The sequence below is a fragment of the Zootoca vivipara genome, chromosome 11 (assembly GCF_965207765.1).
Source record: "Zootoca vivipara chromosome 11, rZooViv2.hap1.1, whole genome shotgun sequence".
NCBI lineage: Eukaryota > Metazoa > Chordata > Lepidosauria > Squamata > Lacertidae > Zootoca > Zootoca vivipara.
The window spans coordinates 57,132,543-57,156,619 of NC_142594.1; the positions used below are offsets into that span (position 1 = coordinate 57,132,543).

Below are 24,077 nucleotides of genomic sequence, written 5' to 3' on the forward strand. Positions count from 1 at the left end.
TCGTAGTGAGGGAACCGCCAGAAGACCCTCGGCGCTGGATCTCAGTGTCCGGGCAGAACGATGGGGGAGGAGACGCTCCTTCAGGTATACTGGACCGAGGCTATTTAGGGCTTTAAAGGTCAGCACCAACACTTTGAATTGTGCTCGGAAACGTACTGGGAGCCAATGTAGGTCTTTCAGGACCGGTGTTATGTGGTCTCGGTGGCCGCTCCCAGTCACCAGTCTAGTTGCCTTCTGGATTAATTGCAGTTTCCGGGTCACCTTCAAAGGTAGCCCCACGTAGAGTACATTACAGTGGTCAAACGAGAGATAACTAGAGCATGCACCACTCTGGCGAGACAGTCCGTGGGCAGGTAGGGTCTCATCCTGCGTACCAGATGGAGCTGGTAAACAGCTGCCCTGGACACAGAATTGACCTGTGCCTCCATGGACAGCTATGAGTCCAAAATGACTCCCAGGCTGCGCACCTGGTCCTTCAGGGGCACAATTACCCCATTCAGGACCAGGGAATCCTCCACACCTGCCCGCCTCCTGTCCCCCACAAACAGTACTTCTGTCTTCTCGGGATTCAATCTCAATCTGTTAGCCGCCATCCATCCTCCAACCGCCTCCAAGCACTCACACAGGATAATTCAATAGGAATTCACAAATAATTCAATAGGAACCTGGGAAGCTGCGTCAGGCCGCCGTTGGCCCAGCTCGCTCAGCTTGCTCAGTATTGCCCACACTGACCAGCTGGCAAGGGACCTTCCTAGCCCCACCTGGAAGTGCCACTGGACATCGGGTGAAGGGCCTTCTGGGCACAAGGTCCAGCGCCGAGGGCCTTCTGGTGGTTCCCTCGTTGTGAGAAGCCAAGTTACAGGGAACCAGGCAGAGGGCCTTCTCGGTAGTGGCACCCGCCCTGTGGAACACCCTCCAACCAGATGTCAAAAAGAAAAATAACTACCAGACTTTTAGAGGACATCTGAAGGCAATCCTGCTTAGGGAGGCTTTTAATGTTTAATTGATTATTTTATTTTATTTTATTTTTCTGTTGGAAGCTGCCCAGAGTGGCTGGGGAAACCCAGCCAGATAGGCGGGGTATAAATAATAAATCATTATTATTATTATTATTATTATTATTATTATTATTATTATTATTATATTATTATTATTATTATTATTATTATTATTAGGTGGGCGCTCGGCTTCCACTCCTGCAAGCCAGCAGCAAATTCCTTTGGGATCCTCTCCCCCCCTCCTCTCAGTCCCCCCCCCCCCCGGATGCTTCCTTGGTGGATAATAAAACACACTGCAAAGCTGCTGGCTGAGTTTATTGACTTGCAAAGGAATGAAGGAGAAATCTGTGCCATGCCATGTGTAAGTGTGTGTAGGAAATTGGAAGAGAGGAGAGAAAGAGGCAAGGCAAAACATGAAAAAATATCTTGCATCCTCCGCTATGGAAGGGCCTGGCTTTTTCGCCTGTGGGGACGTCGTCAGCGCTTGGAGAAGTCGCCACCTGCGATGGAGAAGAAGGGAAACCCAAGACGGGCGGTGAGACTTGAATGCAGGACTTACCCGGGAAGACCAAGAGCAGAGGAGAGCGGCTCTTGTGCTCGGATCCTGTGTGTGGGGTTCCCATTGGGGCACCTGGTTGTCTGCTGTGAGGACAGCATGCTGAGCTCTGGAGACTCAGTGTGGTTAGAGTGTCAGGGCAGGAAGTGGGAGACCCGAGTTTGAATCCCCCCACTCGGCCATGAAGCTCGCTGGGTGAACTTGGGACAGTCACACTGCCTTTTCTCCCTCACAGGGCTGTTGGGGGGGGGGGTTAAATGAGAAGGGGTGGAACCATGTAGGCCACTGGGAGCAACTTGGAGGGAATCATAGAATCATCGAGTTGGAAGAGACCACAAGGGCCATCCAGTCCAACCCCCTGCCAAGCAGGAAACGCCCTCAAAGCATTCCTGACAGATGGCTGTCAAGCCTCTGCTTAAAGACCTCCAAAGAAGGAGACTCCAGTGGAGTCTTGGCAGCACACTCCTTGGCAGCAAATTCCACTGCCGAACAGCTCTTACTGTCAGGAAGTTCTTCCTAATGTTTAGGTGGAATCTTCTTTCTTGTAGTTTGAATCCAATAATTTGTGGGATATTAATGCAACGAAATAAATAAGGATAATGGCTGGGCCACTTGCCTGATCCAGCTCTTTTTATGGTCCTAGGTTTAGGAAAGAGGGCTCTGTCTACTTCTTTGGCCTAACTGAGCCCTTTCTGGCCCCCACCTCTGGCCCAGGCTCACCTTGGCAGCTGCTGCACTCGCACTGCTGGATGATGGGCAGAACAACAGGCTCCGTCTCGCCCCCCTGGCACTGCAGGTTCAGGATGCGGACGGGGCTGATGGGATCCAGGTGGTAACTGCAACACTCGCACACGGTCTGTAAGTAGGGCTCCTGCGAGGGGCACCGACAAGGGCAGGGGAGGAGAGAGAGAAAAAGCCTAAACAGGTGTAGCAAACCCCATTTGATGGTGGCGTTTCATACAGGGATGACTGCACTGGCTGCCGGTTAGTTTCCGGGCCAGGGGCGTAGCTAGGATCAAAATTAGGGGGGAAAAGGGGGGCCAAGGGGCGGGGGAGGGGCCAAAGTGGGGCAAGGAAAGCCATGCCATGGTCGTTCAGGGGCGAGGGGGCGCCAGGATCAGCCCGAAATCGGGCTGCTCCGACCCCCTCCCCCCCTCCACGATCGGCATGGGCGAGGGGGCGCCAGGATCAGCCCGAAATCGGGCTGCTCCGATCCCCTCCGTGATCGCTGGGGCAGGTAGAGGGAAAGCTGGCTTTCCCTCCACCCGCCCCACAGCCAGTTAGGGAGAAGGGAGACATCCCTTCTAGCCGGCTGGCTGTGGGGCGGGTGGAGGGAAAGCCCCAGAGCCGCGCAAAGCATTTGGCTGGCTTTCCCTCCACCCGCCCCACAGCCAGCCAGGGAGAAGGGAGACAGCACCGGGCGGCGGGGGGCAGCGGGGCAGGCTGGCCAGCGGCCCTGCTTCTAGGGGGAACAACTGCCCCCCCGCCCCCCTGCCTACGCCCATGTTCCGGGCCCAATTCAAAGTGCTGGTTTTGAGCTATAAACTCTTAAATGGCTCAGGACCTCAATACCTCAAGGACTGCCTCTCGCCATATAAACTGACCCAGACTCTGTGATCATCTTCCGAGGCCCTCCACCCTTGTATGCCTCATCCTCAAGAGGTCCAGAGGGTGGCAACATGAGAACGGGGCCTTCTCGGCAGTGGCTCCCCGTCTGTGGGATGCTCTCCCTAGGGAGACTTGTCTGGCGCCTTCATTATATATTTGCAGGTGCTAGGCGAAAATGCTCCTCTTCAACCAGGGCTTGGGCTGATTCATATTTATTCTACAGACTTTTAAATGTGTTTGTGGAAGCTGGGGGCTATTGTTTTGATGTCTTTTGCATTTACTTATTTGTATTTTTATCTCGCGAAGTGCCCTGGAATTTTTGGATGAAGGGTGGTATATATAACTTTAATAAATAAACAGAAAATAATAACAATATTTTTGGATGGGAGAACTTTCATTTCAAAGAAGAGTCCGTTTTTATTCCTCCAATGGCTTCCGTGCGGTAGAGTTGCCATATCTTGAAGAGCGAAGAAGAGGACAGACAGAGACGCTGCCAGCCTGAGCTGGAGAAAGAGATGTGTGGGGCATGCCTCTTTCCCCAGCTTGGGCCGGCAGCGGCCGTGGTGTGCAGAACGGCCTGAGCCCAAAAAACCTGGACCTTTCCTTTAAAATGTAAAAATCCGCCCGGATGTGCACGTTTGCCCCCTAAAAGAGGACATGTCCTGGTTTTCCTGGGCATATGGCAACCCTACCTCTTGTGCAATATTGATAACCCCAATACACTGCCTGTTGTCTTTGTCCATGGAGTTTTCTTGGCAGGGATACTGGAGTGGCTTGCCAGTTCCTTCTCCAGGTGGATCACGTTTGGTCAAAACTCTCCACTATGACCTGTCCATCTTGGGTGGCCCTGCACGGCATAGCTCATAGCTTCTCTGAGTTATTCAAGCCCCTTCGCCACGACAAGGCAGCTGGACCATAAAGAAGGCTGATCGCCGAAGAATTGATGCTTTTGAATTATGGTGCCGGAGGAGACTCTTGAGAGTCCCATGGACTGCAAGAAGATCAAACCTATCCATTCTGAAGGAAACCAGAGATTTTACTTTCTTGGGTTCCATGATCACTGCAGTTGGTGACAGCAGTCACGAAATTAAAAGACGCCAGCTTCTTGGGAGAAAAGCAATGACAAACCTAGACAGCATCTTAAAAAGCAGAGACATCACCTTGCCGACAAAGGTCCGTATAGTTAAAGCTATGGTTTTCCCAGTAGTGATGTATGGAAGTGAGAGCTGGACCATAAAGAAGGCTGATCGCTGAAGAATGGATGCTTTTGAATTATGGTGCTGGAGGAGACTCTTGAGAGTCCCATGGACTGCAAGAAGATGAAACCTATCCATTCTTAAGGAAATCAGCTCTGAGTGCTCACTGGAAGGACAGATCCTGAAGCTGAGGCTCCAATACTTTGGCCACCTCATGAGAAGAGAAGAATGCTTGGAAAAGACCCTGATGTTGGGAAAGATGGAGGGCACAAGGAGAAGGGGACGACAGAGGACGAGATGGTTGGACAGTGTTCTCGAAGCTTCGAACATGAGTTTGACCAAACTGCGGGAGGCAGTGGAAGACAGGAGTGCCTGGCGTGCTCTGGTCCAGGGGGTCACGAAGAGTCGGACACGACTAAACAACAACAACAACACACTGCACGGACTGTGAGGGGCAAGGCCACTGGGTGACGCTTCTGGAGAGGGCAGTGCCTGGTGCCCACTTACCTCGGGGATGACGTTGGTGTGGGAGGGGCAGCGCCCCCGGCAGTAGCTGACCTCCACGCCGGCCAGGAAGCAGCGGCCTTTGGTGATGTTGCGGAGCTCCGTGTGGTGCTGGCAGTCGGGCTGAGGGCGATCCCCTGCAGGGGAAGAGGAGGGCGATGTGGCAGGTCTGCGGGCAAGGGGGGGGGTCCACCCGCATGCGAGGGTCTCAGAGCCCCAGGCCTGAGGCTTTTCAGAGCAGACTTTGCCAACCTGGGGCTGATGGGGAATTTGGGCCCAGCAAAGATCAGGAGGGACACAGGATTCTCCCCAAACCCTGACCCAAGTCGGACGGAACGGTTTCCGTTTCCCGTTGGTTGATTTGGCTCGTGACATTTTTGCACCCAGGTTTACAAAAGAAGAAGGAAAGCGAACAAAAGCAATGTAAGGCTTTTGGGAAGCTAAAAGAACAACAGATCGAAAGTCAAAACGTCTGGACTGGAATGTTTTCAGCAGGTGTGCAAAGGGCACAGGGGAGGCACCTGGCTGTTGTCAAGAGGCAAGGAGTTCCAAAGGTAAAGAACCTTAAAGTGGTTTACAGAACGAATAAAATGATAATGATTATCGGTTGAACGGTTAGAAGGAACTGTTTAGAACATTGGGAGGGATATGAAAGCAGCAGAAAACACACACATCAACAGTCTACAGGTCTGAGTAGGGTTCTCGAAACAAAAAAATGTTTTTGGCAGTCACCGAAAAGAGTATTGCCTGTCCTCTGTAGGCGAGGAGTTCCAAAGAGGGGCTTTGTTGCAAATGGGGATTCCCTGCCCTCCCTCCCTGGATGCAGAAGCCTGACATGTGGGGCCCAGCTCCTAGCACAAGGCTGAAACCGAGACCCCAAAGGCATGGCCTAGAAAGGACCCTCTAGGTGTCAGTGGCCCAGCCCCCCCTGCAAGCCCCCCTACCAGGCAGCTCCTTCCTGCACAACGGGCAGCAGCTCTCGGCCTCCTGCACTTTCACTTCGCCCTGAGGAGAGAAGAACCATAGAACTGCAGAGTTGGGAGGGACCCCCAAGGGTCATCTAGTCCAACCCCCTGCGACGCGGGAACCTTTTAGCCCAATGTGGGGCTCAGACTCACAACCCTGAGATTAAGAGTCTCCCGCTCTACCAACCGAGCTTCGGGAACTCGCTTTCAAATCCCTGCAGACCCCAGGCGCCTGAGCATGCGCAAAGTGTCTTTCCCTACACCCGCGAGCAAACTCTCCCTGCTCCTCCGCATATCCCAGGATGCTCTGGGGTGTGTTTCTGCCACCGCCTCCCCCCCCTGAGTTCTCATTCCCCCAACTGATCCTCATTGACCCCACATTTTCGGTTTCCCCTCCCAGTCCCCACATCCGAGGAAGGGCGAGCGCCTGTACTACATTAATGCCTTCCACCGCCCTGAGAAAACCCCTTCATCCCAATTTTATTTTATTCTTCGGTAGATTTACAACACATGCACCAATTAATGAATTTCACACACGCGCCAGTTTGCCCTCCTTCCCAAGCTCAGCGGCACTGGCAAGGGAATTTGGGACATTCCAGGATCAAATCAGGTGGTTTTTGTAATTCCGGGACTGTCCCTGGAAAACCGGGACACTTGACGGGAATGCTAGATGGGCCCCGTCTGACCTGATCCAGCAAACCCTCCATATATTCTTCGTTATTTGTCTTACGTTGAGAGGAGGCGAGGGCAGGGCCCACGTGGGGAGGCCCCAGAGTCTGTTTTTGGCCCCCAGGACAGAGTCTCCCCACCCTCCCTGTACATCACGGGGTCCTTTAGGTGCAATACCTCAAGGCAGGTGAGCGGGGGGCAGGTAGCCTCGCACACGGCCCTCCCGTTCAGGCAATGGCAAGTTTTGCAGCCCTCCTGCCATTCTGTGCCAGCCTGCGGAGGAGAGAAAGAAGGGGAGAGAAGGCTTCAGAGGGCCTGCAGAGTGCAAACCATTTAGAAATTATCATGATCATCAACAACAACATTACCATATTGATTTATATCCTGCCTTTTGTCAGCCGACTCAAGGCAGCTCACACAAATTAAAGCGGCACAGGTCAAATGCAAAAAGAGACAGACGTACAAAAGATGATTGTTAAAATGGAATTTAATAGAAAACGATACAAACAAACAAATCTATTAAAAACAGGTAATGAAAACAGCACAGCACTATTTAAAAGCGCCTTCCTTTTTTAAAAAAACTAGCCTGCCAGAATAAAATCATCTTCGGCCAATGGAAGGACAAGGAGGGAGCCAGTCTGGCTTCTCTAGGAAGGGAGCTCCAAAGTTTGGAGCAGTCACCGAGAAGTCCCTGCAATAAGTCGCAGAATTCTAGAGCTGCAAGAGACCCCCAGGGGTCATCTAGTCCTTTGTGCCCACCAACGTGGAACGAGCAGGTTGAGGCCTGCACAGGAGCCACAAAACTTTGTCTGGCCAAAGCCAGATACCTTTGCCCTCCCCTCCAACCCAAAATGCCGCCACTGCTGACACTCACCGCGTAAATCTGGCCCCGATGCTCACACTCGCAGTGAGCGGCCAGGACGCAGTGCCCGCTCTTGTTCCGGTACTGCCCCAGCTGGCACACGCAACCCTGCCCAGTCCTTGGGGTGCAGTTCTGTGGGGGATCCTCGTAGATCTGGTGGCAGCCTCGCTCGCAGGGGGCGGGGGAATCGGTCCTGAGCCAGACCTCGCCGGCAGGGCAGGCTGTGGGCAGGAGAGATACCAGTCAGAGTAGCCTTTGCCAACTAGGTGCCAGTATACTTGAAGGAGCGTCTCCACCCCTATCGTCCAGCTCCGAGGGACTTCTGGCTGTTCCCTCCCTGCGAGAAGCAAAGTTACAGGGAACCAGGCAGAGGGCCTTCTCGGTGGTGGCGCCTGCCCTGTGGAACACCCTCCCATCAGAGGTCGAGGAAATAAACAACTATCTAACTTTCAGAAGACATCTGAAGGCAGCCCTGTTTAGGGAAGTTTTTAAGGAATTTGATTGTGTTTTTAATATCCTGTCGGGAACCTCCAAGAGTGGCTGGGGCAGTCAGATGAGCGGGGTACAAATAATAAAATTATTATTATTGAACTCCCTCGACTGTTCCTCACAAGGCTTAGTTTCCAGGCCCTTTATCGCTTCTGGTTCTGCTGCGCTTCTGTTTCGGGAAGTTCCACTTAGGTAGGCTTATATCAAAACACAAAAGGAACGATTTTCTGCTCCTCCCTGATTCCCCGGTGGCAGGAGAATGATCCGCAGGGGCAAAGGAAGGCTGGGGAGGGCAGGGTATAAATAAATTTATTATTATTATTTATTATTCACTGAGCCTCACCGCAGTCTGGGAGCGAGCACGACATCCAGCGCTCAGAGGGTCCTTCGCACTCGGCACCGCCGTAGAGGCGCAGCTGGCGATGGTGGCGCCGGGACGCCCGTTGTCCAGAGCCACATGTCACGGAGCAGGGGGACCACGGGCCCCACTCCGACCAGACGCAGGGCACTGCGAGAAGGGGGAGAGCGTCCGGGTGAGGGAGTGTGGCTGGCAGAGGGCATCCTGGGTGGGTGTTGGATCGGGGCCCAGTGCTGTGTGGGGCAAGCACAGGACAGAAGGGGCAAGTGGTGGCTGGGTAGGGGGAGAGAAGCGCCCAGGTAATTGCCCCAGAAGGGTGGCAACCCCTGTCCCCTTGCGGCCAGAGTTCAGCGCAGAGCTCTCGCTTTTGAGAAGGGGTTTGGTTGGGCTTCGGGGAGGGAGGAATGCACTCTGCACAGGCTCAGAGGAAGCGCTGGCTGCCTGGTCCCAGGGCTGAGCACAGGTTTGCAGAGGCGAGCCCCCTCACCCTTGCCAGAAGTTGGCAGAAAAACACAAGCCAAAGACAGGCCCCTTTTGCTCCTCCAGCTGCCAGCCCCCTTCCCGGTGCCGTGGGGCTGAAAGCAATGGGGCTGCAGGGGGCAGAAAGGGAGGGGGCAGGGGGCAACCTTTGCCTGGAGTGGGTCTGTGCCCTTTGGCAGCCTCTTACCATCGCAGTCCTCTTGAGTGCAAGTGAAGACCCCCCTCTGGCAGACACTGCGGAGCCAAACAAAAGGAGTCAGAAGGCAGCCCAGGAAGGGAGGGAGGAGACCCGGGTTCAAATCTCCACTGGATGGCCTTCAGCCAGTCTTTCTCTCTCTGTCTAGCCTACTTTGCAGGGCCGTTGTGATGCTCAAATGCAGGAGCGGGAGAAACACACACACACACACACACACACACACACACACACACACAGCCCTGAACTCCTTACGAGAGAGGCAGGATATCAAAGTAGGCCGTGGAAAGAGGCCCTCAAATCTGAAAGGCTGTCACACAAAAGACGGAGCAAGCTTGCTTTTCGCTGCTCCAGGAGGGACAACCCAAACCAATGGATTCAAGTGACAATAAATCAGGTGGCACACTCTCCTTCCTTGGATATTTTAAAGCAGAGCTTGGATGGCCACCTGTCAGGGGTTCTCCCACTGTGATTCCTGCACCGTAGGGGGTTGGACTAGAGGACCTTGCGAGGTCCCTCCCAACTCTATGCTTCTATGATTCCTCCTGCAGCCCAAGGTGGATAGATGGGGAGAGGAAGGAGCCTGCCCTACAATTTCCGCAACTGGAACAGGACCCAGGAGTCCTGGCTCAAAGCTTCAAAGGCAGCGTTGTCCGGTTTCTCTTTTGCCCCCCCCCCCCAAGTGATCCTGCCCAGCGCCCAGTCCAAGCTCACCAGCTGTTGCACTCGTGGTGAATGACGCTGCCCGGCGGGTGCTCCTGTCGCTGCTCCTCTTGGGAAATGTTGGCAGACCAGGGCATGGTGGGCACCGAGCCCAGCTGGCAGCGGCATCCTTCTGGGGGGACGCAGCCCCCATCCTGCAGCACCTGTGGGCCCAGAAGAGGCTCAGTTTCAGCAGATGCTCTGCCCTGGGGCAAGGGAACCCCCCCTTCCTGCTTTACAGCTGGCTGGCCCCTCGGGGAGAAGAGGCTGGCTTGGCAGAGTTGCACTCCTGGGAAGGTGCTCTCGGCTCATAAAGGCAGGAAATTGCAGTTAGATAGCAAGTTTAGGGGTGAATGTCAACTTTGCCATCTTTTTTTTTTAAAAAAATTACTTTTCAAATTTATACATTTCATTAGTTTTACAATCAATTTGACATTCCGGAATTCGGCTTCCTTCGCCCTCTTTCTGAGGTTCCTTAAATTTATTTTTTAATATCTTCTGCATATCCAACTTAATTTAACGTGCTCATTTAATTATCTATTGTAAATATATACTCTTATAAAACTGCAGGTTATTACAACAATCCTGCTAATGTTTTTATCTGTTTACAATTTATCTGTAAACAATCAAGAAATCATCTCCATTCTTTTATAAAAAGTTTGTTATCTTTATTTCTTATTCTTCCAGTAAGTTTTGCCATTTCTGCATATTCCGTAAGTTTTTGTATCCATTCTTCCTTTACTTGGACATCTGCTTCTTTCCACTTTGGGGCAAGAAACATTCTTGCTGCTGTAGTACCATACATGAATAAATTTCTATACAATTTAGGTAATTCTCTCTCTATAATTCCCAAAAGAAAAGCTTCTCTTTTTTAAAATAAAAATTATTTTGAACATCCTTTTCAATTCATTATATATCATTTCCCATGCTCTTTTTTCGATGCTCACTGGGGCGGTTTGAGCATATTACACCGATCCTATACAATTCTATACAATTTAGGTAATTCTGTCCCTATCTTTCCTAAAACTCAGCCATCTCAGCCGAGTCCAATCATTTTAACAACCATTCCTCCGCCGCAGGTAATGATGAATGGACATTATTGCAGTTTCGTGTGTCTCGAGGGCAGGGCTGCGGTTCTGTGGCAGAACATCGGCTTGGCATGGCAGAAGTTCCTGGGCTCAACCCTCGATGGCAGTTCCAGAAAGACCCCTGCCCCAAACCCTACGGAGTGGCTGCCAGCCAGTGCAGACGGCATCAGCCTAGTTACAGGTAGGTAGCCGTGTTGGTCTGGCATAGTCGAAACAAAAAATAAATAAATTCCTTCCAGTAGCACCTTAGAGACCAACAAAGTTTGTCATTAATTGGTCTCTAAGGTGCTACTGGAAGGATTTTTTTATTTTATTTTTAGCATCAGCCTAGGTCAGTGGTCAGCAAACTAAGGCCCGCGCCGCAAAGCCAGAACCCATCGCAAAACTGAGACTCCCGGTGAGGGTGACGGGCAGGGCCGGTGCTAGGGTTTTTTGCGCCCTAGGCAAGATCACCTTCTGCCCCCCCCCCGCCCAATCATATTTCAAACACAGGAAGGGAGGGAGGGAGGGAGGGAGGGAGGGAGGGAGGGGTGGGTGAGAGAGAGAGAGAGAGAGAGAGAGAGAGAGAGAGAGAGAGAGAGAAAGAAAGAAAGAAAGAAAGAAAGAAAGAAAGAAAGAAAGAAAGAAAGAAAGAAAGAAGGGAGGGGAAAAAGAAAGAGAGAGGTGGGATGAGTGCCCCGAAAGGAGCGCTTTCAGGGCACCGATCCTGTCGCCACCTCTCGCAGGGGCGGCCGCATCTCCCTTCTCCCCGGCTCACTTCAAAGCCGGCTGCTTCAAAGCCTTGAAGGAGGGCTTCAAAAAGGAAGCCACGAGGGAGGGAAACGGAGCCCTCTCTCACGGTTCGCCCCAAAGCAGCAGGGCTGAGCAGGCGGAGGCAGCACAGCCCGGCGGAGCACGACGGGACGGCCCTGGGCAGGCTGGCCTGCGCCCCCTCCATTTTGGCGCCCTAGGCAACTGCCTAGTTCGCCTAAATGGACGTGCGGGCCCTGGTGACGGGAGGAAGAGGCCGAGCGGTTTGTTCAGCGCCTCCAGAACTGCTCAAGCCCACTGAGATGAAATGCACTACGGATCACGCCCCTGGGAAGGTAAGCGCAATGGCTGGGGCTGGGGGTGGGGAGGAGGACTACTTGCCCCCATGCCTCTTCTTCCAGCCCCCCCCCCCCGTGCTGCTTCTTTGGCCTGCCACAAGATCTGAGGGACAGTGGACCAGCCCGCGGCTAAAAAAAATTGATGCCCCCTAGCCTAGGTAGACAGATAGGGTAGCTCACTCACCTGTCCGGAGGGGCAGGCGCAGCCCAGCCGGCATTCCTCACGGAGGCACTGGGTGTTGGGCCGCAGGTCGGAGCACGACCGCGGGCAGGCGTTGGCGCAGTTGCTGTAGACTTGGGACCCTGGGCATTCTGGCACAGAGAGGGAGGAGGAAGAAGAGGCAACGGCGTGAGAGGCAGCGTGGAGTAGTGGTTAGAGTGTTGGGCCAGACCGGGCGAAGGATATTAGCCACCCCTCCCAATCCGACTGTCGCTGAGCCGGCTCTGCTGTTGGGTGGCTTTTTGGGGGGGGGCCTCACCTGGTGTGCAGTTCTGCATGTTGCAGGAGCGGTGCTGCAGGAGCGGGTCGGCGCAGGGCTCCCCCGGCGGTGGGGAGAGGAGGCTGCGGCTCCTCTCAGACTCGCCTCCTCCGCAGGTGGCGCTGCAGGGGCTCCAGGCCGACCAATCGCTCAGCAGGCAGGCGGCTGCGGAAGGAAAGGGGGGGGTGTCAGGGGCAGCGCTGGGATCTCCCTCTTGCGCCTGCCGGCCCGTGCTCAGAGAGAGATGCTCCAGCTCAGGGTGTCAGCATCCTGTTTCAGCCGTGGGCCGGTCCTCCATCCCTCAAACCATGTGGTGGGCCAGAGTATATTTGGGGGGGGGGAATTAACGCATTCCTATGCCCCACAAATAACCCAGAGATGCATTTTAAATAAAAGGACACATTCTACTCATGTAAAAACACGCTGATTCCCCGACCATCCGTGGGCCGGATTGAGAAGGTGATTGGGCCGGATCCGGCCCACGGGCCTTAGGTTGCCTACCCCTGCTCCCGCTGGTAGAACCGGGGGTGGGGTGGGGATTCAAAAGCTGGGGGCCACCCGGGTCACGCAAAGGCTGTATCAGAGCAGCTTGCAGTGGGAAGTGGAGCAGAACCAAGGAATAATAATAATAATAATAATAATAATAATAATAATAATAATAATTTATTCTTTATACCCCGCCCATTTGGCTGGGTTTCCCCAGCCACTCTGGGCGGCTTCCAACAGAAAAATAAAACACAGTAATCTATTAAACATTAAAAGCCTCCCTGAACAGGGCTGCCTTCAGATGTCTTCTAAAAGTCTGGTAGTTGTTTTTCTTTTTGACATCTGGTGGGAGGGCGTTCCACAGGGCTGGTGCCACCACCGAGAAGGCCCTCTGCCTAGTTCCCTGCAACTTGGCTTCTCGCAACGAGGAAACCGCCAGAAGGCCCTCGGTGCTGGACCTCAGTGTCCGGGCAGATAACTGGAATATGGGAAGTCATCCAAAAACATTGAATTTGGAACTGAAGAATTGGCCTTTTTTTATTGTATTGTAATTTGGCATGATTTTGGTATTGTATTATTGTGGCCTCCACTGGATTGTTATTAATGAAAAATTATTTAAAATTAATTAGAGAGAGAGAGAGAGAGAGTTGGCTGTGTTGGCAGGGACCAGGGGTGGGGGCACCTCTTGCTCCGACGCCAGGCGACTGGCAGGCTCACCCTCACAGGGCTGCGGGCTGCACTGGGCTGCTTCCTCCATGGCATCGGCGGCACAGGGGGCTCCCGCAGGGTTCTCATGGCATGGCCGGTGCCGCAGGGTGCTGCCCCCACCGCAGCTGGCAGAACAGGGGCTCCACGCGGACCATTCTCCGTAGGACGGGCACTCCTTCTCAGGACACCAGAAGGTGCCGTTGGCACAGGTGCTGCGGAGGGAAGGAAGAGAAGGGAACCCTACATTACTAGGATCTGAGTATCTTGGGACCGACTGACCTGCGAGGTCGCCTTACTGCGCATGCGCCTGTCCATCATCCAGCCATCGTTTTGTTTGCATGCCACTTTCTTAGACGAAAACCAAGCTCAGAGCAGCTCAGGAAACAGAAAGGCAGTTCAAATTCGGGCACCGCAAGAGCATTTCGTGGTGAGAAGCACAAGGGCGAGAGCAGCAACCGACAGAACAAGAAGACCGTTTCTGTGTTGTAAATGCATGATAATCACAGAAAGTGGCGACAGGAGTCAATTTGAAGAGTTGGCACTTTAGCTCGACCGTGCAAATGTTTTCTTTGTTAAAATATTTGTAAAATGAAAAATAAAATGTGGGGGAAAGTTTGTGACTTGATTTAAATTGGAACATTTAAGAAGTTAAATTCTCCAAGATTTCCTTGCCAGGGAATGTGACCCTAGCGCCCCCACCTGCCCAATTTGACCCCTTACCAGTTGTGGCAATCCAGCTCCACCGTCTGCCCTGGCATGACCTCCAGGGTGATGTTGGCCGTGGGGAGTCCACAGCGGCAAGCCGGGATCGGAACACAGACCCCGTCCTGGAGGAGCTGTCCGTCAGGACACCGGCATCCTGGGTGCAGAGGGGAGGGAGGGAGAGGAGGATGAGGAGCTGGCCGGGCGAGAGAGGAGCATTTCTTCTTTGTGTATCTCACAGTTACTCTACGGAACTCATGGCCACAAGAAGCTGGGAATATGGCTCTAGCAAGAATATGGACTTTGGGATGAATAAAGGGAGCGCAGGCTCCTCCTAGCCAAAGAATTTCTTAAGAGTGGACTACAATTCTATGAATCTCTACAATTCTATGAAAAACCTGGTGGAATGAAAATATATTCACCGGTCAGCGGAAGGGCAACAAGGTGGTGGGGGGGGCAGAAGGGGGGGCGTTACCTTGTTTGCAGTCCCCATGTAGACACTCCACATGCTCCCAGAGGTCTGCGCAGGCGCGAGGGCAGCCGTTGGCGCAGGATGGGGCCCGAACTTTGCCCCGATCTTCACATTCCTCTCCTGGGGGAAGGGAGGAAGATCAGCCCCCGGGACCATGAAAAAGTGGCACTCCTGGGTGAATCTTTTGGTGTGGCAGCATCAAGACTTGGGGAACTCCCTGCCTCTTGACAGCAAGCAGGCACCTTTGCTGTACAGTGGTACCTCGGTTTTCTGAATGTAATCCGTTCCAGAAGACCGTTCAAGCTCTGAAACATTCGAAAACCGAGGCGCAAAGGGAGGCCTGCAAATTTAATAGGGAAAATTGAGAAAAATAACATATACACTCAGCGGAAGCCGTTCGACTTCCGAGGCGTGTTCGAAAACGGAAGCATTTGCTTCTGGGTTTACGGCATTCAAAAACTGAAATGTTTGTCTTCGGAGACGTACGGAAACCAAGGTACCACTGTTCAGTGCCTGCTGAAAACATTCTTGTTTAGACAGGCGAAACCAGATGATGTGAATTTTAGTCCATCTTGGTATTTTCATTTGTTTATTTTTCATATGTTTTAAAGTATTGCAATTTTTTTCTTGCTCTTACTGCTTTATCTTTTTGCAAACCACTTGGGAGTTTTCTTTCTAAACAACCAGGTGGCATGGGAATCTTACGAAGGAAGTTAATAAGCGGGTTTCAGATTCCTTTCTGATTGTGTCCACACCAGGCGTGTCGAGGTCTAGATTCCTGGATAAATGACAAAGGAGCTTTGCTCACTTAGACAAATTCACGGAGGAGAGAATGATCCATGGCTATTAGCTCAGGCTCCACAAGGCGATGCTTCCAGAAACTGAAGGAGAAGAGCGAGCTTTCATGCTTGACTCCTGCTTTTGTGTTCCCTACAAGAGGGCACCTTGAGGGTTGGCCACGTAAGCGCAGGATCTGGTCTTCTGCCTGAAGCCCTGGAGGGCTGCAGCCAGGGGTGTAGCCAGGATCAAAATTAGGGGGGGGGGCAAGGGGCAAGGGGCAGGGCCAAGGCACAGGGGAGGGGCCACAGTGGGGCAAGGAAAGCCATGGTCATTCAGGGGCGGGGGGCGCCAGGATCAGCTCGAAATCGGGCTGCTCCGACCCCCTCCTCCCCCTCCTCGACAGGCAGGGGCGAGGGGGCGGCAGGATCAGCTCGAAATCAGGCTGCTCCGACCCCCTCCTCCCCCTCCACGATCGCCTGGCTTTCCCTCCACCCGCCCCCACAGCCAGCAAGGGAGAAGGGAGATGGCGGGCAGCGGGGCAGGCTGGCAATGTCAATGCCAACAGTGCCCTTCAGCTCTCTATATTGGACAAACAGGCCAAACCCTACGCCAAAGGATAAATGGACATAAATCTGACATCAGGAATCGCAAGACAGAGAAACCAGTAGGAGAACACTTCAATCTCCCAGGACATTCTATACAAGATCTCAAAGCAGCTGTTTTATTACAGAGAAATTTCAGGAACAGACTGGAAAGAGAAGTTGCTGAATTGGAACTCATTACCAAGTTTAAAACCATGGAGGCACCTGGGATGAACAAAGACATTGGATTCTTATCTCATTATGCATGATCTAGCTTTCTTTAGCGCCTCAGCCCTTGCTCCCCCCCCCCAGGACCAATTGCAGTCATCAACAGTCATTAACAGCCATCAACAGGTTTACCACTCCCATCAACCCATCACCCATTCCCATCACCCCACCCCTCACCCTCTGAATATACATAAGGGTCTGGTGGATTCTGTTTCAGTGTATCTGACGAAGTGTGCATGCACACGAAAGCTCATACCGAAATAAAAAAACTTAGTTGGTCTTTAAGGTGCTACTGAAGGAATTTTTTTATTTTGCTAGATGGACCAATGGTCTGACTTGGTCCAGGGCAGCAGTTTCCTCCGTTTCCCAGTCTTTCGGGGATTTGCCAACTTGGAGGGGTCTTAAGAATGTGCCCCCCAACCCATCCCAGCTGGAGGGAACGTACCTGGGCAGGTGGCCGTGTTGCAGCTCTCGGACTGAGACCACGCCCCGCGGCACCGGGGCTCTCCTGATGGGTGACGTGCGTAGCGCTGGCGCGTGCGGAACCCCCCGCTGCAGGGCGCACGGCAGGGGCTCCAGGGGGCCCAAGCACTCCACAGGCAGAAGTCTGGAAGGGAGAGGAGGAGCTGGAGATAGCGGCCTGGGGGGGGACTGTCTCGGCTGCCCCCGCTGCTGCCCCCCCCCAAAGACCCCTCTTCCACATTAAGGACCATGCAAATGCAGATTTCTCTACTCCTGGCCCCCTAAAGGCATTTGGGGACCTGAAGGAGGGTCTCTCCACCCCCATTATTCAGCCCAGACACTGAGGTCCAGCTCCGAGGGCCTTCTGGCAGTTCCCTCCCTGCGAGAAGTGAGGTTACAGGGAACCGGGCAGAGGGCCTTCTCGGTGGTGGCGCCCTCCCATCAGATGCCAAGGAAGTAAACAACTATCTGACTTTTAGAAGACATCTGAAGGCAGTCCTGTCTGGGCAAGCTTTTAATGTTTGATGTTTATCACATGATGATGATGATGTTGCCCAGAGTGGCTGAGGAAACTCAGTCAGACAGGTGGGGTTTAAATAAAAAAAAATATTATTATTAACTGCTCCCAGCCAGCGCAGCTGAGGGGATTTGTGGTCCAAAACATCTTGGGAGCTCAGTGTTGCCTAGATTCAGGGCGCTAGACATAGCAGAGTGTTATTTTATACATCCTATATAATAAAGTGCAAGTGTCTCTGCGTCCAGATTCCCTGTGTCCCTGTGTCTGCGCTACTGCGCATGTGCCCCATGGACACAGGGATTGGATGCAGAGACTGCACACACACATGCTCTCCCCCCACACCTGCCGTTTCCCTGCAGCCGCCAACCGCTGCTCCCAGCCGGATGAGCGTTGGCGGGGGGGGGGAGGGGAGAGAGAGCGTGTGTGTGCATCCAGCAAGGACAGGTCCCGGGGTTCGGAGAAGCGCTGCGCAAGCGCTTCTCCGAATCCCAGGATTTCTCCTTCCTATCGGCAGCTGGGGGAGAGGAAGGAAGGAGGAGAAAGGGCTGCTTTCTCATCCTTCTTTCCTGTCCCCCTGCTGCCGACAACAAGGATAGGTCCCGGGGTTTGGAGAAGCGCTGCGCAAGCGCTTCTCCGAACCCCGGGGTGTTCTAGCGCCCGTTTACTCAACGGGCTGAATTACACTAGTTAATAATAATAAAATAAAAACAATCATTTTATTATTTATACCCCGCCCTTCTGGCTGGGTTGCCCCAGTCACTCTGGGCAGCTTCCAACACACATAAAAAGATTAATAAAATGTCTGATCCGATGTGCCAGAAAGTCACAGTGATAATGATAATACCGTTTGAACCCCTCCTGTGAAATCTGCTGCCGTTTGGAATTATTATGAGAACGGCACAAGGCAATATCCCGACTTTTATGAACAAAGCAAATCTTTTTTTTTTAAATGTTGTTACCGCTCAACACTAATAAGAAATGTTTTTTCAAGGGTGTACGACAGAAATGATTCTCTTGCGTCTGTGCTTCGTTTTCATTTTGATTCAGTTGCAATTGTTTTTCATTTTTTGTTCTTGTATGTTAACTTGTACAAGCGATTATTTAAAATAATGAAACAAGCACAAAACCTTTGCAAATGTGAGGATCTGGGCAAAGGCGTTCCTGATCCAGTTGGGCTGAGCACAGAGTGGCCAGCCCTGTCCAGCTTCTGCCCGTCTGAGGGTCCAGGCAGACTCGGAAGCGAAGCTGGACGGAGACCAGGGCAAGCTGAGGGGCTCCTTCGCCAAGGGACCAGTTGTGTTGCTGAGCCAAGAGGGTGGAGGCCATGCTGGGACCGAGGGCCGCGAAAGGCAGGCAAGAGGAGCAGGGCGTCCACTCCGACCAGGCGCTGACCGGAAGCAGACCTGAGGGGGGGGGGAAGGAATCAGAGAATGGTAGAGTTGGGAGGTACCCCCAAGGATCATCTAGTCCAACCCCCTGAAACTCAGGAATCACAGCTAAAGAACCACTGACAGATGGCCATCCAACCTCCAAGGAAGGAGAATCCACAACCTTCTGAGGGAGACAGTTCCACTGTCAAACAGCTCTTGCCCTCAGGAAGTTCTTCCTGATGTTTAGTCGGAATCTCCTTTCTTATCACTTGAAGCCATGGGTTCGAGTCCTCCCCTCCAGAGCAGGAGAAGACAAGCTTGCTCCCTCTTCCATGGGACAGCCCTTGAGATATTTGAAAATGGCTCTCCTATCTCCTCTCAGTCTCCTCTTTTCCAGGCTAAACATCCCCAACCTCATCAACTGTTCCTCCTAAGGCTTGGTCTCCAGACCCTTGATCATCTTGCGCACTTTCCAGTTTGTCAACATCCTTCTTAAATTGTGTTGCCCAAAACCGGACACAGGACTCCAGGTGTGGTCTGACCAAGGCAGAAGAGAGCCAGACTATGACTTAGAATCCTAGAATCCTAGAGTTGGAGGAGACCACAAGGGCCATGCAGTCCAACCCCCTGCCAAGCAGGAAACACCATCAAAGCATTCCTGACATATGCCTGTCAAGCCTCTGCTTAAAGACCTCCAAAGAAGGAGAGAGTCCACCACACTCCTTGGTAGCAAATTCCACTGCCGAACAGCTCTTACTGTCAGGAAGTTCTTCCTAACCTTTAGGTGGAATCTTCTTTCTTGTAGTTTGAATCCATTGCTCCGTGTCCGCTTCTCTGGAGCAGCAGAAAACAACCTTTCCTCCTCCTCTATATGAAATCCTTTCATATATTTGAACATGGCTATCATATCACCCCTTAACCTTCTCTTCTCCAGGCTAAACAGGTGGCGCTGTGGGTTAAACAACAGAGTCTAGGGCAGGGGTCCCCAGACTTACCGCGCGGCGGGCCGGAGGGCAGGGGAGTGCGCGCGCAGCGGGCCGGAGGGCGGGGGAGTGTGCGCCCGTGCGCATGCGCACACGCACACGGGCGGGAAAAAAATCGCCGAAAATCGCTTGTGCGCATGCGTATGGGCCTCCCCCGACCCGGAAGTGCACCAGAAATGACCTCTTCCGGGTCGGGAGAGGCCCATACGCATGCGCACAAAGGATTTTCGGCGATTTTTTGCCGATTTTTTAGATCGTCGCTGCGCCGTGCGCCGTGAGAGCGGGCGGCGGCAGCGGGCGGCGGGGGTCGTCGCGGGCCGGATTGGAAGGCCGATTGGGCCGCATCCGGCCCGGGGGCCGTAGTTTGGGGACCCTGGTCTAGGGCTTGCTGATCAGAAGGTCGGCGGTTCAAATCCCTGCAACGGAGTGAGCTCCCGTTGCTTGGTCCCAGCTCCTGCCCACCTAGCAGTTTGAAAGCACGTCAAGTGCAAGTAGATAAATAGGGACCGCTCCGGCGGGAAGGTAAACGGCGTTTCCATGTGCTGCTCTGGTTCGCCAGAAGCGGCTTAGTCATGCTGGCCACATGACCCGGAAGCTGTCTGCGGACGAACGCCGGCTCCCTCGGCCTATAGAGCGAGATGAGCGCCGCAACCCCAGAGTCGGACACGACTGGACCTGATGGTCAGGGGGCCCTTTACCTTTATCATATCACCCCTTAACCTTCTCTTCTCCAGGCTAAACATACCCAGCTCCCTAAGCCATTCCTCATAAGGCATCGTTTCCAGGCCTTTGACCATTTTGGTTCCCCTCCTCTGGACACGTTCCAGCTTGTCAGTATCCTTAGAATCATAGAATCATAGAGTTGGAAGAGACCACAAGGGCCATCCAGTCCAACCCCCTGCCAAGCAGGAAACACCATCAAAGCATTCTTGACATATGCCTGTCAAGCCTCTGCTTAAGGACCTCCAAAGAAGGAGACTCCACCACACTCCTTGGTAGCAAATTCCACTGCCGAACAGCTCTTACTGTCAGGAAGTTCTTCCTAATGTTGAGGTGGAATCTTCTTTCTTGTAGTTTGAATCCATTGCTCCGTGTCCGCTTCTCTGGAGCAGCAGAAAACAACCTTTCTCCCTCCTCTATATGACATCCTTTGATATATTTGAACATGGCTATCATATCACCCCTTAACCTTCTCTTCTCCAGGCTAAACATACCCAGCTCCCTAAGCCGTTCCTCATAAGGCATCGTTTCCAGGCCTTTGAGCATTTTGGTTGCCCTCTTCTGGACACGTTCCAGCTTCTCAGTATCCTTCTTGAACTGTGGTGCCCAGAACTGGACACAGTACTCCAGGTGAGGTCTGACCAGAGCAGAATACAGTGGTACTATTACTTCCCTTGATCTAGATGCTATACTCCTATTGATGCAGCCCAGAATTGCATGATGGTGGGTTGTTTTGTTTTGTTTTTGCTGCTGCATCACACGATTGAAAAGGGATTCTTGAATCCTAGAGGAGACCTGGGGCAACAAGGACTTGAGAGAAGATTTCTGCCTCTCAGGACAGGCTTCCGCAAAGTGATTTGTGTCGGCATGCAGAGTGGCTTGCCCAGGTTCAGTATGCAAAGATCTGGTTCAAAAACCTATCATCTCTAGTTCCCAACATGGCTTGGCATGGTTCCTCCCTGGTCTGGCGCAGTCTACCCCAAGACAGTGAGGGGAGGAGCTTCCCTGGCAAAAGGCGCTCACCTTGGCAGCCTTCGCTGCTGCACTGCAGCTCCCCCTCCTGGCAGATACTGCAGAGAGAAAGCCACAGGTTAATCACAGATTTGGAAGGGACCCCTAAGGGGCATCTAGTCAAACTCCCTGCAATTAAAGTTGCGTGAGTACCTTGAACTAGCCAAATTGACAGAACTCACTCAGGCGACAAGGTGAAAAAGGAATGGGGTTGCTTTAAAAACCACCTGACAATATATGGTTCCAAAAACAATACTCAGTTGTGCTTAGATTAATCTCACAGATATAATGGAAAAAACCTCATTTTAATAAATGAATACAGAATATTTGTCACTCAAGAGAAGTGTTGAAGCTGCAAAGAGATAGAGGGAAGTCAACTAATAAAGCACGGATTCAAACTACGGTAGTTTTCCGGAACAGAAAGAAAGTGACTGTAAAGAAAGAAAGAAAAGAAGGATTATAAATGTATTTCTTTCTGAGAACCTGGCATGTAGAACATTTAAATTACTGTTTCTATCCATTCAACAATTTTGTGTACTGGACTAATTTTTGTTTTTGTTTTTTAATATCAATTCCCCCCCTTTTTTTCTTCTTTCCATTTTTTAAATATATATTTTTACTTTTTCTGTATTTTTTCTTTTTCTTTTTGAATATTTGGATGCAATGTTAAATTCATGCTTTCTATGTAATTTTTAAAAATGCAACAAAGATGATGATGATGATGATAATAATAATAATAATAATAATAATAATAATAATACTCCTGCAATTCATGACCAAAGCATCCCTGACAGATGGCCATATAAGCTCTGTTTTAAAAGCTCAGAAGAAGGGAGTCCATCGCTTTCCATGGGAGTCTGTGCCAGTATCACGATGAACCAAGGGCACTATTTCTGTATCATGGAGTGCTGGAGGGCACAAGGTTGGGGAAAGCTGGCCTGCAGCGAAAGGTCCCGCCTCCGGGTCTTTGGCTCCTCCCCTTTCCCTGCCCACCCCCGGGGAGTGAAGCCGTTTCCCCGGCCACCGACTCACCACTCCTTGCAGCCAATCGAAACGATGTCTCCTGCTGCCAAGGATACGGGGCCTTCCGATTGGCTGAGGTGGAGGCAGCCGCACTCCGAGGGCGGGACGCAGGCCCCGTTCTGTTCCACCAGGCCCTTGAAGGAGGGGGGGGGGATGGAGAGGTAGAGAGAGAACCCAGAATCAGATCTGAAGGAGAGCGAGCCTGCTCTGCCCAAATCCTGCAGCGGAGAGTTCCGCAGGTGATGGGTCGCCCCCCCAACCCAGAACAGCAGGCGCAGTTCTCACCTTTGGGCAGTAGCATCCGGGCAGGCACCGGGGGATGTCCTTGCACAGCTCTGGGTGGCGCATGGTGGAGCAGAGGCTGTCACAGGGCGAGCCGCACTCCCGGAACTCAAAGGGCGCTTCGCAGCTGGACTCTGGGGAAAGGCCGGCGGGGGGGGGGAGAGGCGGGTGAAGCCGGGGTCCTCAACAGAGCAAGGAGACAGGCTGCTCCCAGGGTGCTGGGGGTGAGGGGGGAGACCCCGCTACCCTATCATGACCAGGTGGGGAAATCCCCGGGGTACATAATAATAATAATAATAATAATAATAATAATAATAATAATTTATTATTTATACCCCGCCCATCTGGTTGGGTTTCTCCAGCCACTCTGGGTGGTTTCCAACAGAAATATTAGAATACACTAATTTCTTAAAGATTAAAAGCTTCCCTAAACAGTGCCTGGCGTGCTCTGGTCCATGGGGTCACGAAGAGTCGGACACGACTAAACGACTAAACAACAACAAACAGGGCTGCCTTCAGATGTCCTCTAAAAGTCTGGTAGTTATTTTTCTTTTTGACATCTGGTAGGGGGGGGGCGTTCCACAGGGCAGGGGCCACTACCAAGAAGGCCCTCTGCCTGGTTCACTGTGACCTGGCTTCTCGCAGCGAGGGAACCGCCAGACAACAAATATTGCAATAGAATATTGTTGGGTTTGGGAAGGGGGTCAGTCTGGATGGTGCCCTGAGGGCCCCCCCCACCAGTTCCTGGTGTCCTGTAGTCTAAGAGGGGAGAGAGACTTTCTGCAGGCACCTGCCTTGCCCAGCTGCTCCTGCTATTCTCAAAGTCATGGTCTGGGAAAGGCACCCCCGGGGGGCTGGAGGGGGGAGGGGAGCAAGGCAGGTGCCTGCAGAAACTCATGGAACTCATGGCCACAAGAAAAACTGCGATGGCTCACCTGAGCACTGGGAATAGTCGCACATGCGGAACTGGCCGTCCAGCCCCACACAGGGCTGCCCGTCGCCCCCCGAGCCCCGCTGGTTCCGGTACCGCTGCTGCACCAGGAAGCTACACGAACAGCTGGTCCACTTTGTCCAGGGACTCCAGGGGCACTCTGGGGGGGGGGAGAGGGAGAGAGGAGGGTCAGGGCGATTTGAGAAGGGCGCCAGCCTGGAATCATAGAACTGTAGAGCTGGAAGGGACCCCACAGGGTCATCTAAGCAGAGGCTTGACAGGCATATGTCAAGAATGCTTTGATGGTGTTTCCTGCTTGGCAGGGGGTTGGACTGGATGGCCCTTGCGGTCTCTTCCAACTCTCTGATTCTAGGATTCTATGAAATTGTTGAGTTTTTAAAAGACAAACCCCAAAGCTGCCTAAGATCCAAAACGAGGCGCCACCGTTCGGAAATCCCCCTTTGAAACTGGCAGCCCCACATTGCAGTCCTGAGCCATTTAAGGCTTTATAGGTCAAGACCTGGGGGACCCAGGTGGCGCTGTGGTTAAACCACTGAGCCTAGGGCTTGCTGATCAGAAGGTCGGC

At 52.6% G+C, this 24,077-nt stretch overlaps 1 protein-coding gene across 1 annotated transcript in view; it reads right to left on the reverse strand.

The window, feature by feature from the left end:
• Positions 1 to 1,111: 1,111 nt before the first annotated feature.
• The window catches only part of LOC118092051 (SCO-spondin-like), a 200,494-nt gene continuing 177,528 nt past the window's right edge, over positions 1,112 to 24,077 (reverse strand). The window contains exons 93-112 of the mRNA XM_088653951.1: positions 23,496 to 23,651; positions 22,564 to 22,694; positions 22,288 to 22,412; positions 21,268 to 21,314; positions 18,299 to 18,574; positions 16,638 to 16,799; positions 14,607 to 14,723; positions 14,150 to 14,288; positions 13,439 to 13,641; positions 12,236 to 12,400; positions 11,941 to 12,068; positions 9,593 to 9,744; positions 8,873 to 8,919; positions 8,191 to 8,355; positions 7,371 to 7,579; positions 6,674 to 6,769; positions 5,807 to 5,867; positions 4,866 to 4,999; positions 2,275 to 2,425; positions 1,112 to 1,498 (exon numbers count right to left, since the gene is read on the reverse strand). Coding sequence (XP_088510077.1) covers positions 1,476 to 1,498; positions 2,275 to 2,425; positions 4,866 to 4,999; positions 5,807 to 5,867; positions 6,674 to 6,769; positions 7,371 to 7,579; positions 8,191 to 8,355; positions 8,873 to 8,919; positions 9,593 to 9,744; positions 11,941 to 12,068; positions 12,236 to 12,400; positions 13,439 to 13,641; positions 14,150 to 14,288; positions 14,607 to 14,723; positions 16,638 to 16,799; positions 18,299 to 18,574; positions 21,268 to 21,314; positions 22,288 to 22,412; positions 22,564 to 22,694; positions 23,496 to 23,651 — 2,687 coding nt within the window. The 3' untranslated portion in view covers positions 1,112 to 1,475. The remainder of the gene's footprint in view (positions 1,499 to 2,274; positions 2,426 to 4,865; positions 5,000 to 5,806; positions 5,868 to 6,673; positions 6,770 to 7,370; positions 7,580 to 8,190; positions 8,356 to 8,872; positions 8,920 to 9,592; positions 9,745 to 11,940; positions 12,069 to 12,235; positions 12,401 to 13,438; positions 13,642 to 14,149; positions 14,289 to 14,606; positions 14,724 to 16,637; positions 16,800 to 18,298; positions 18,575 to 21,267; positions 21,315 to 22,287; positions 22,413 to 22,563; positions 22,695 to 23,495; positions 23,652 to 24,077) is intronic.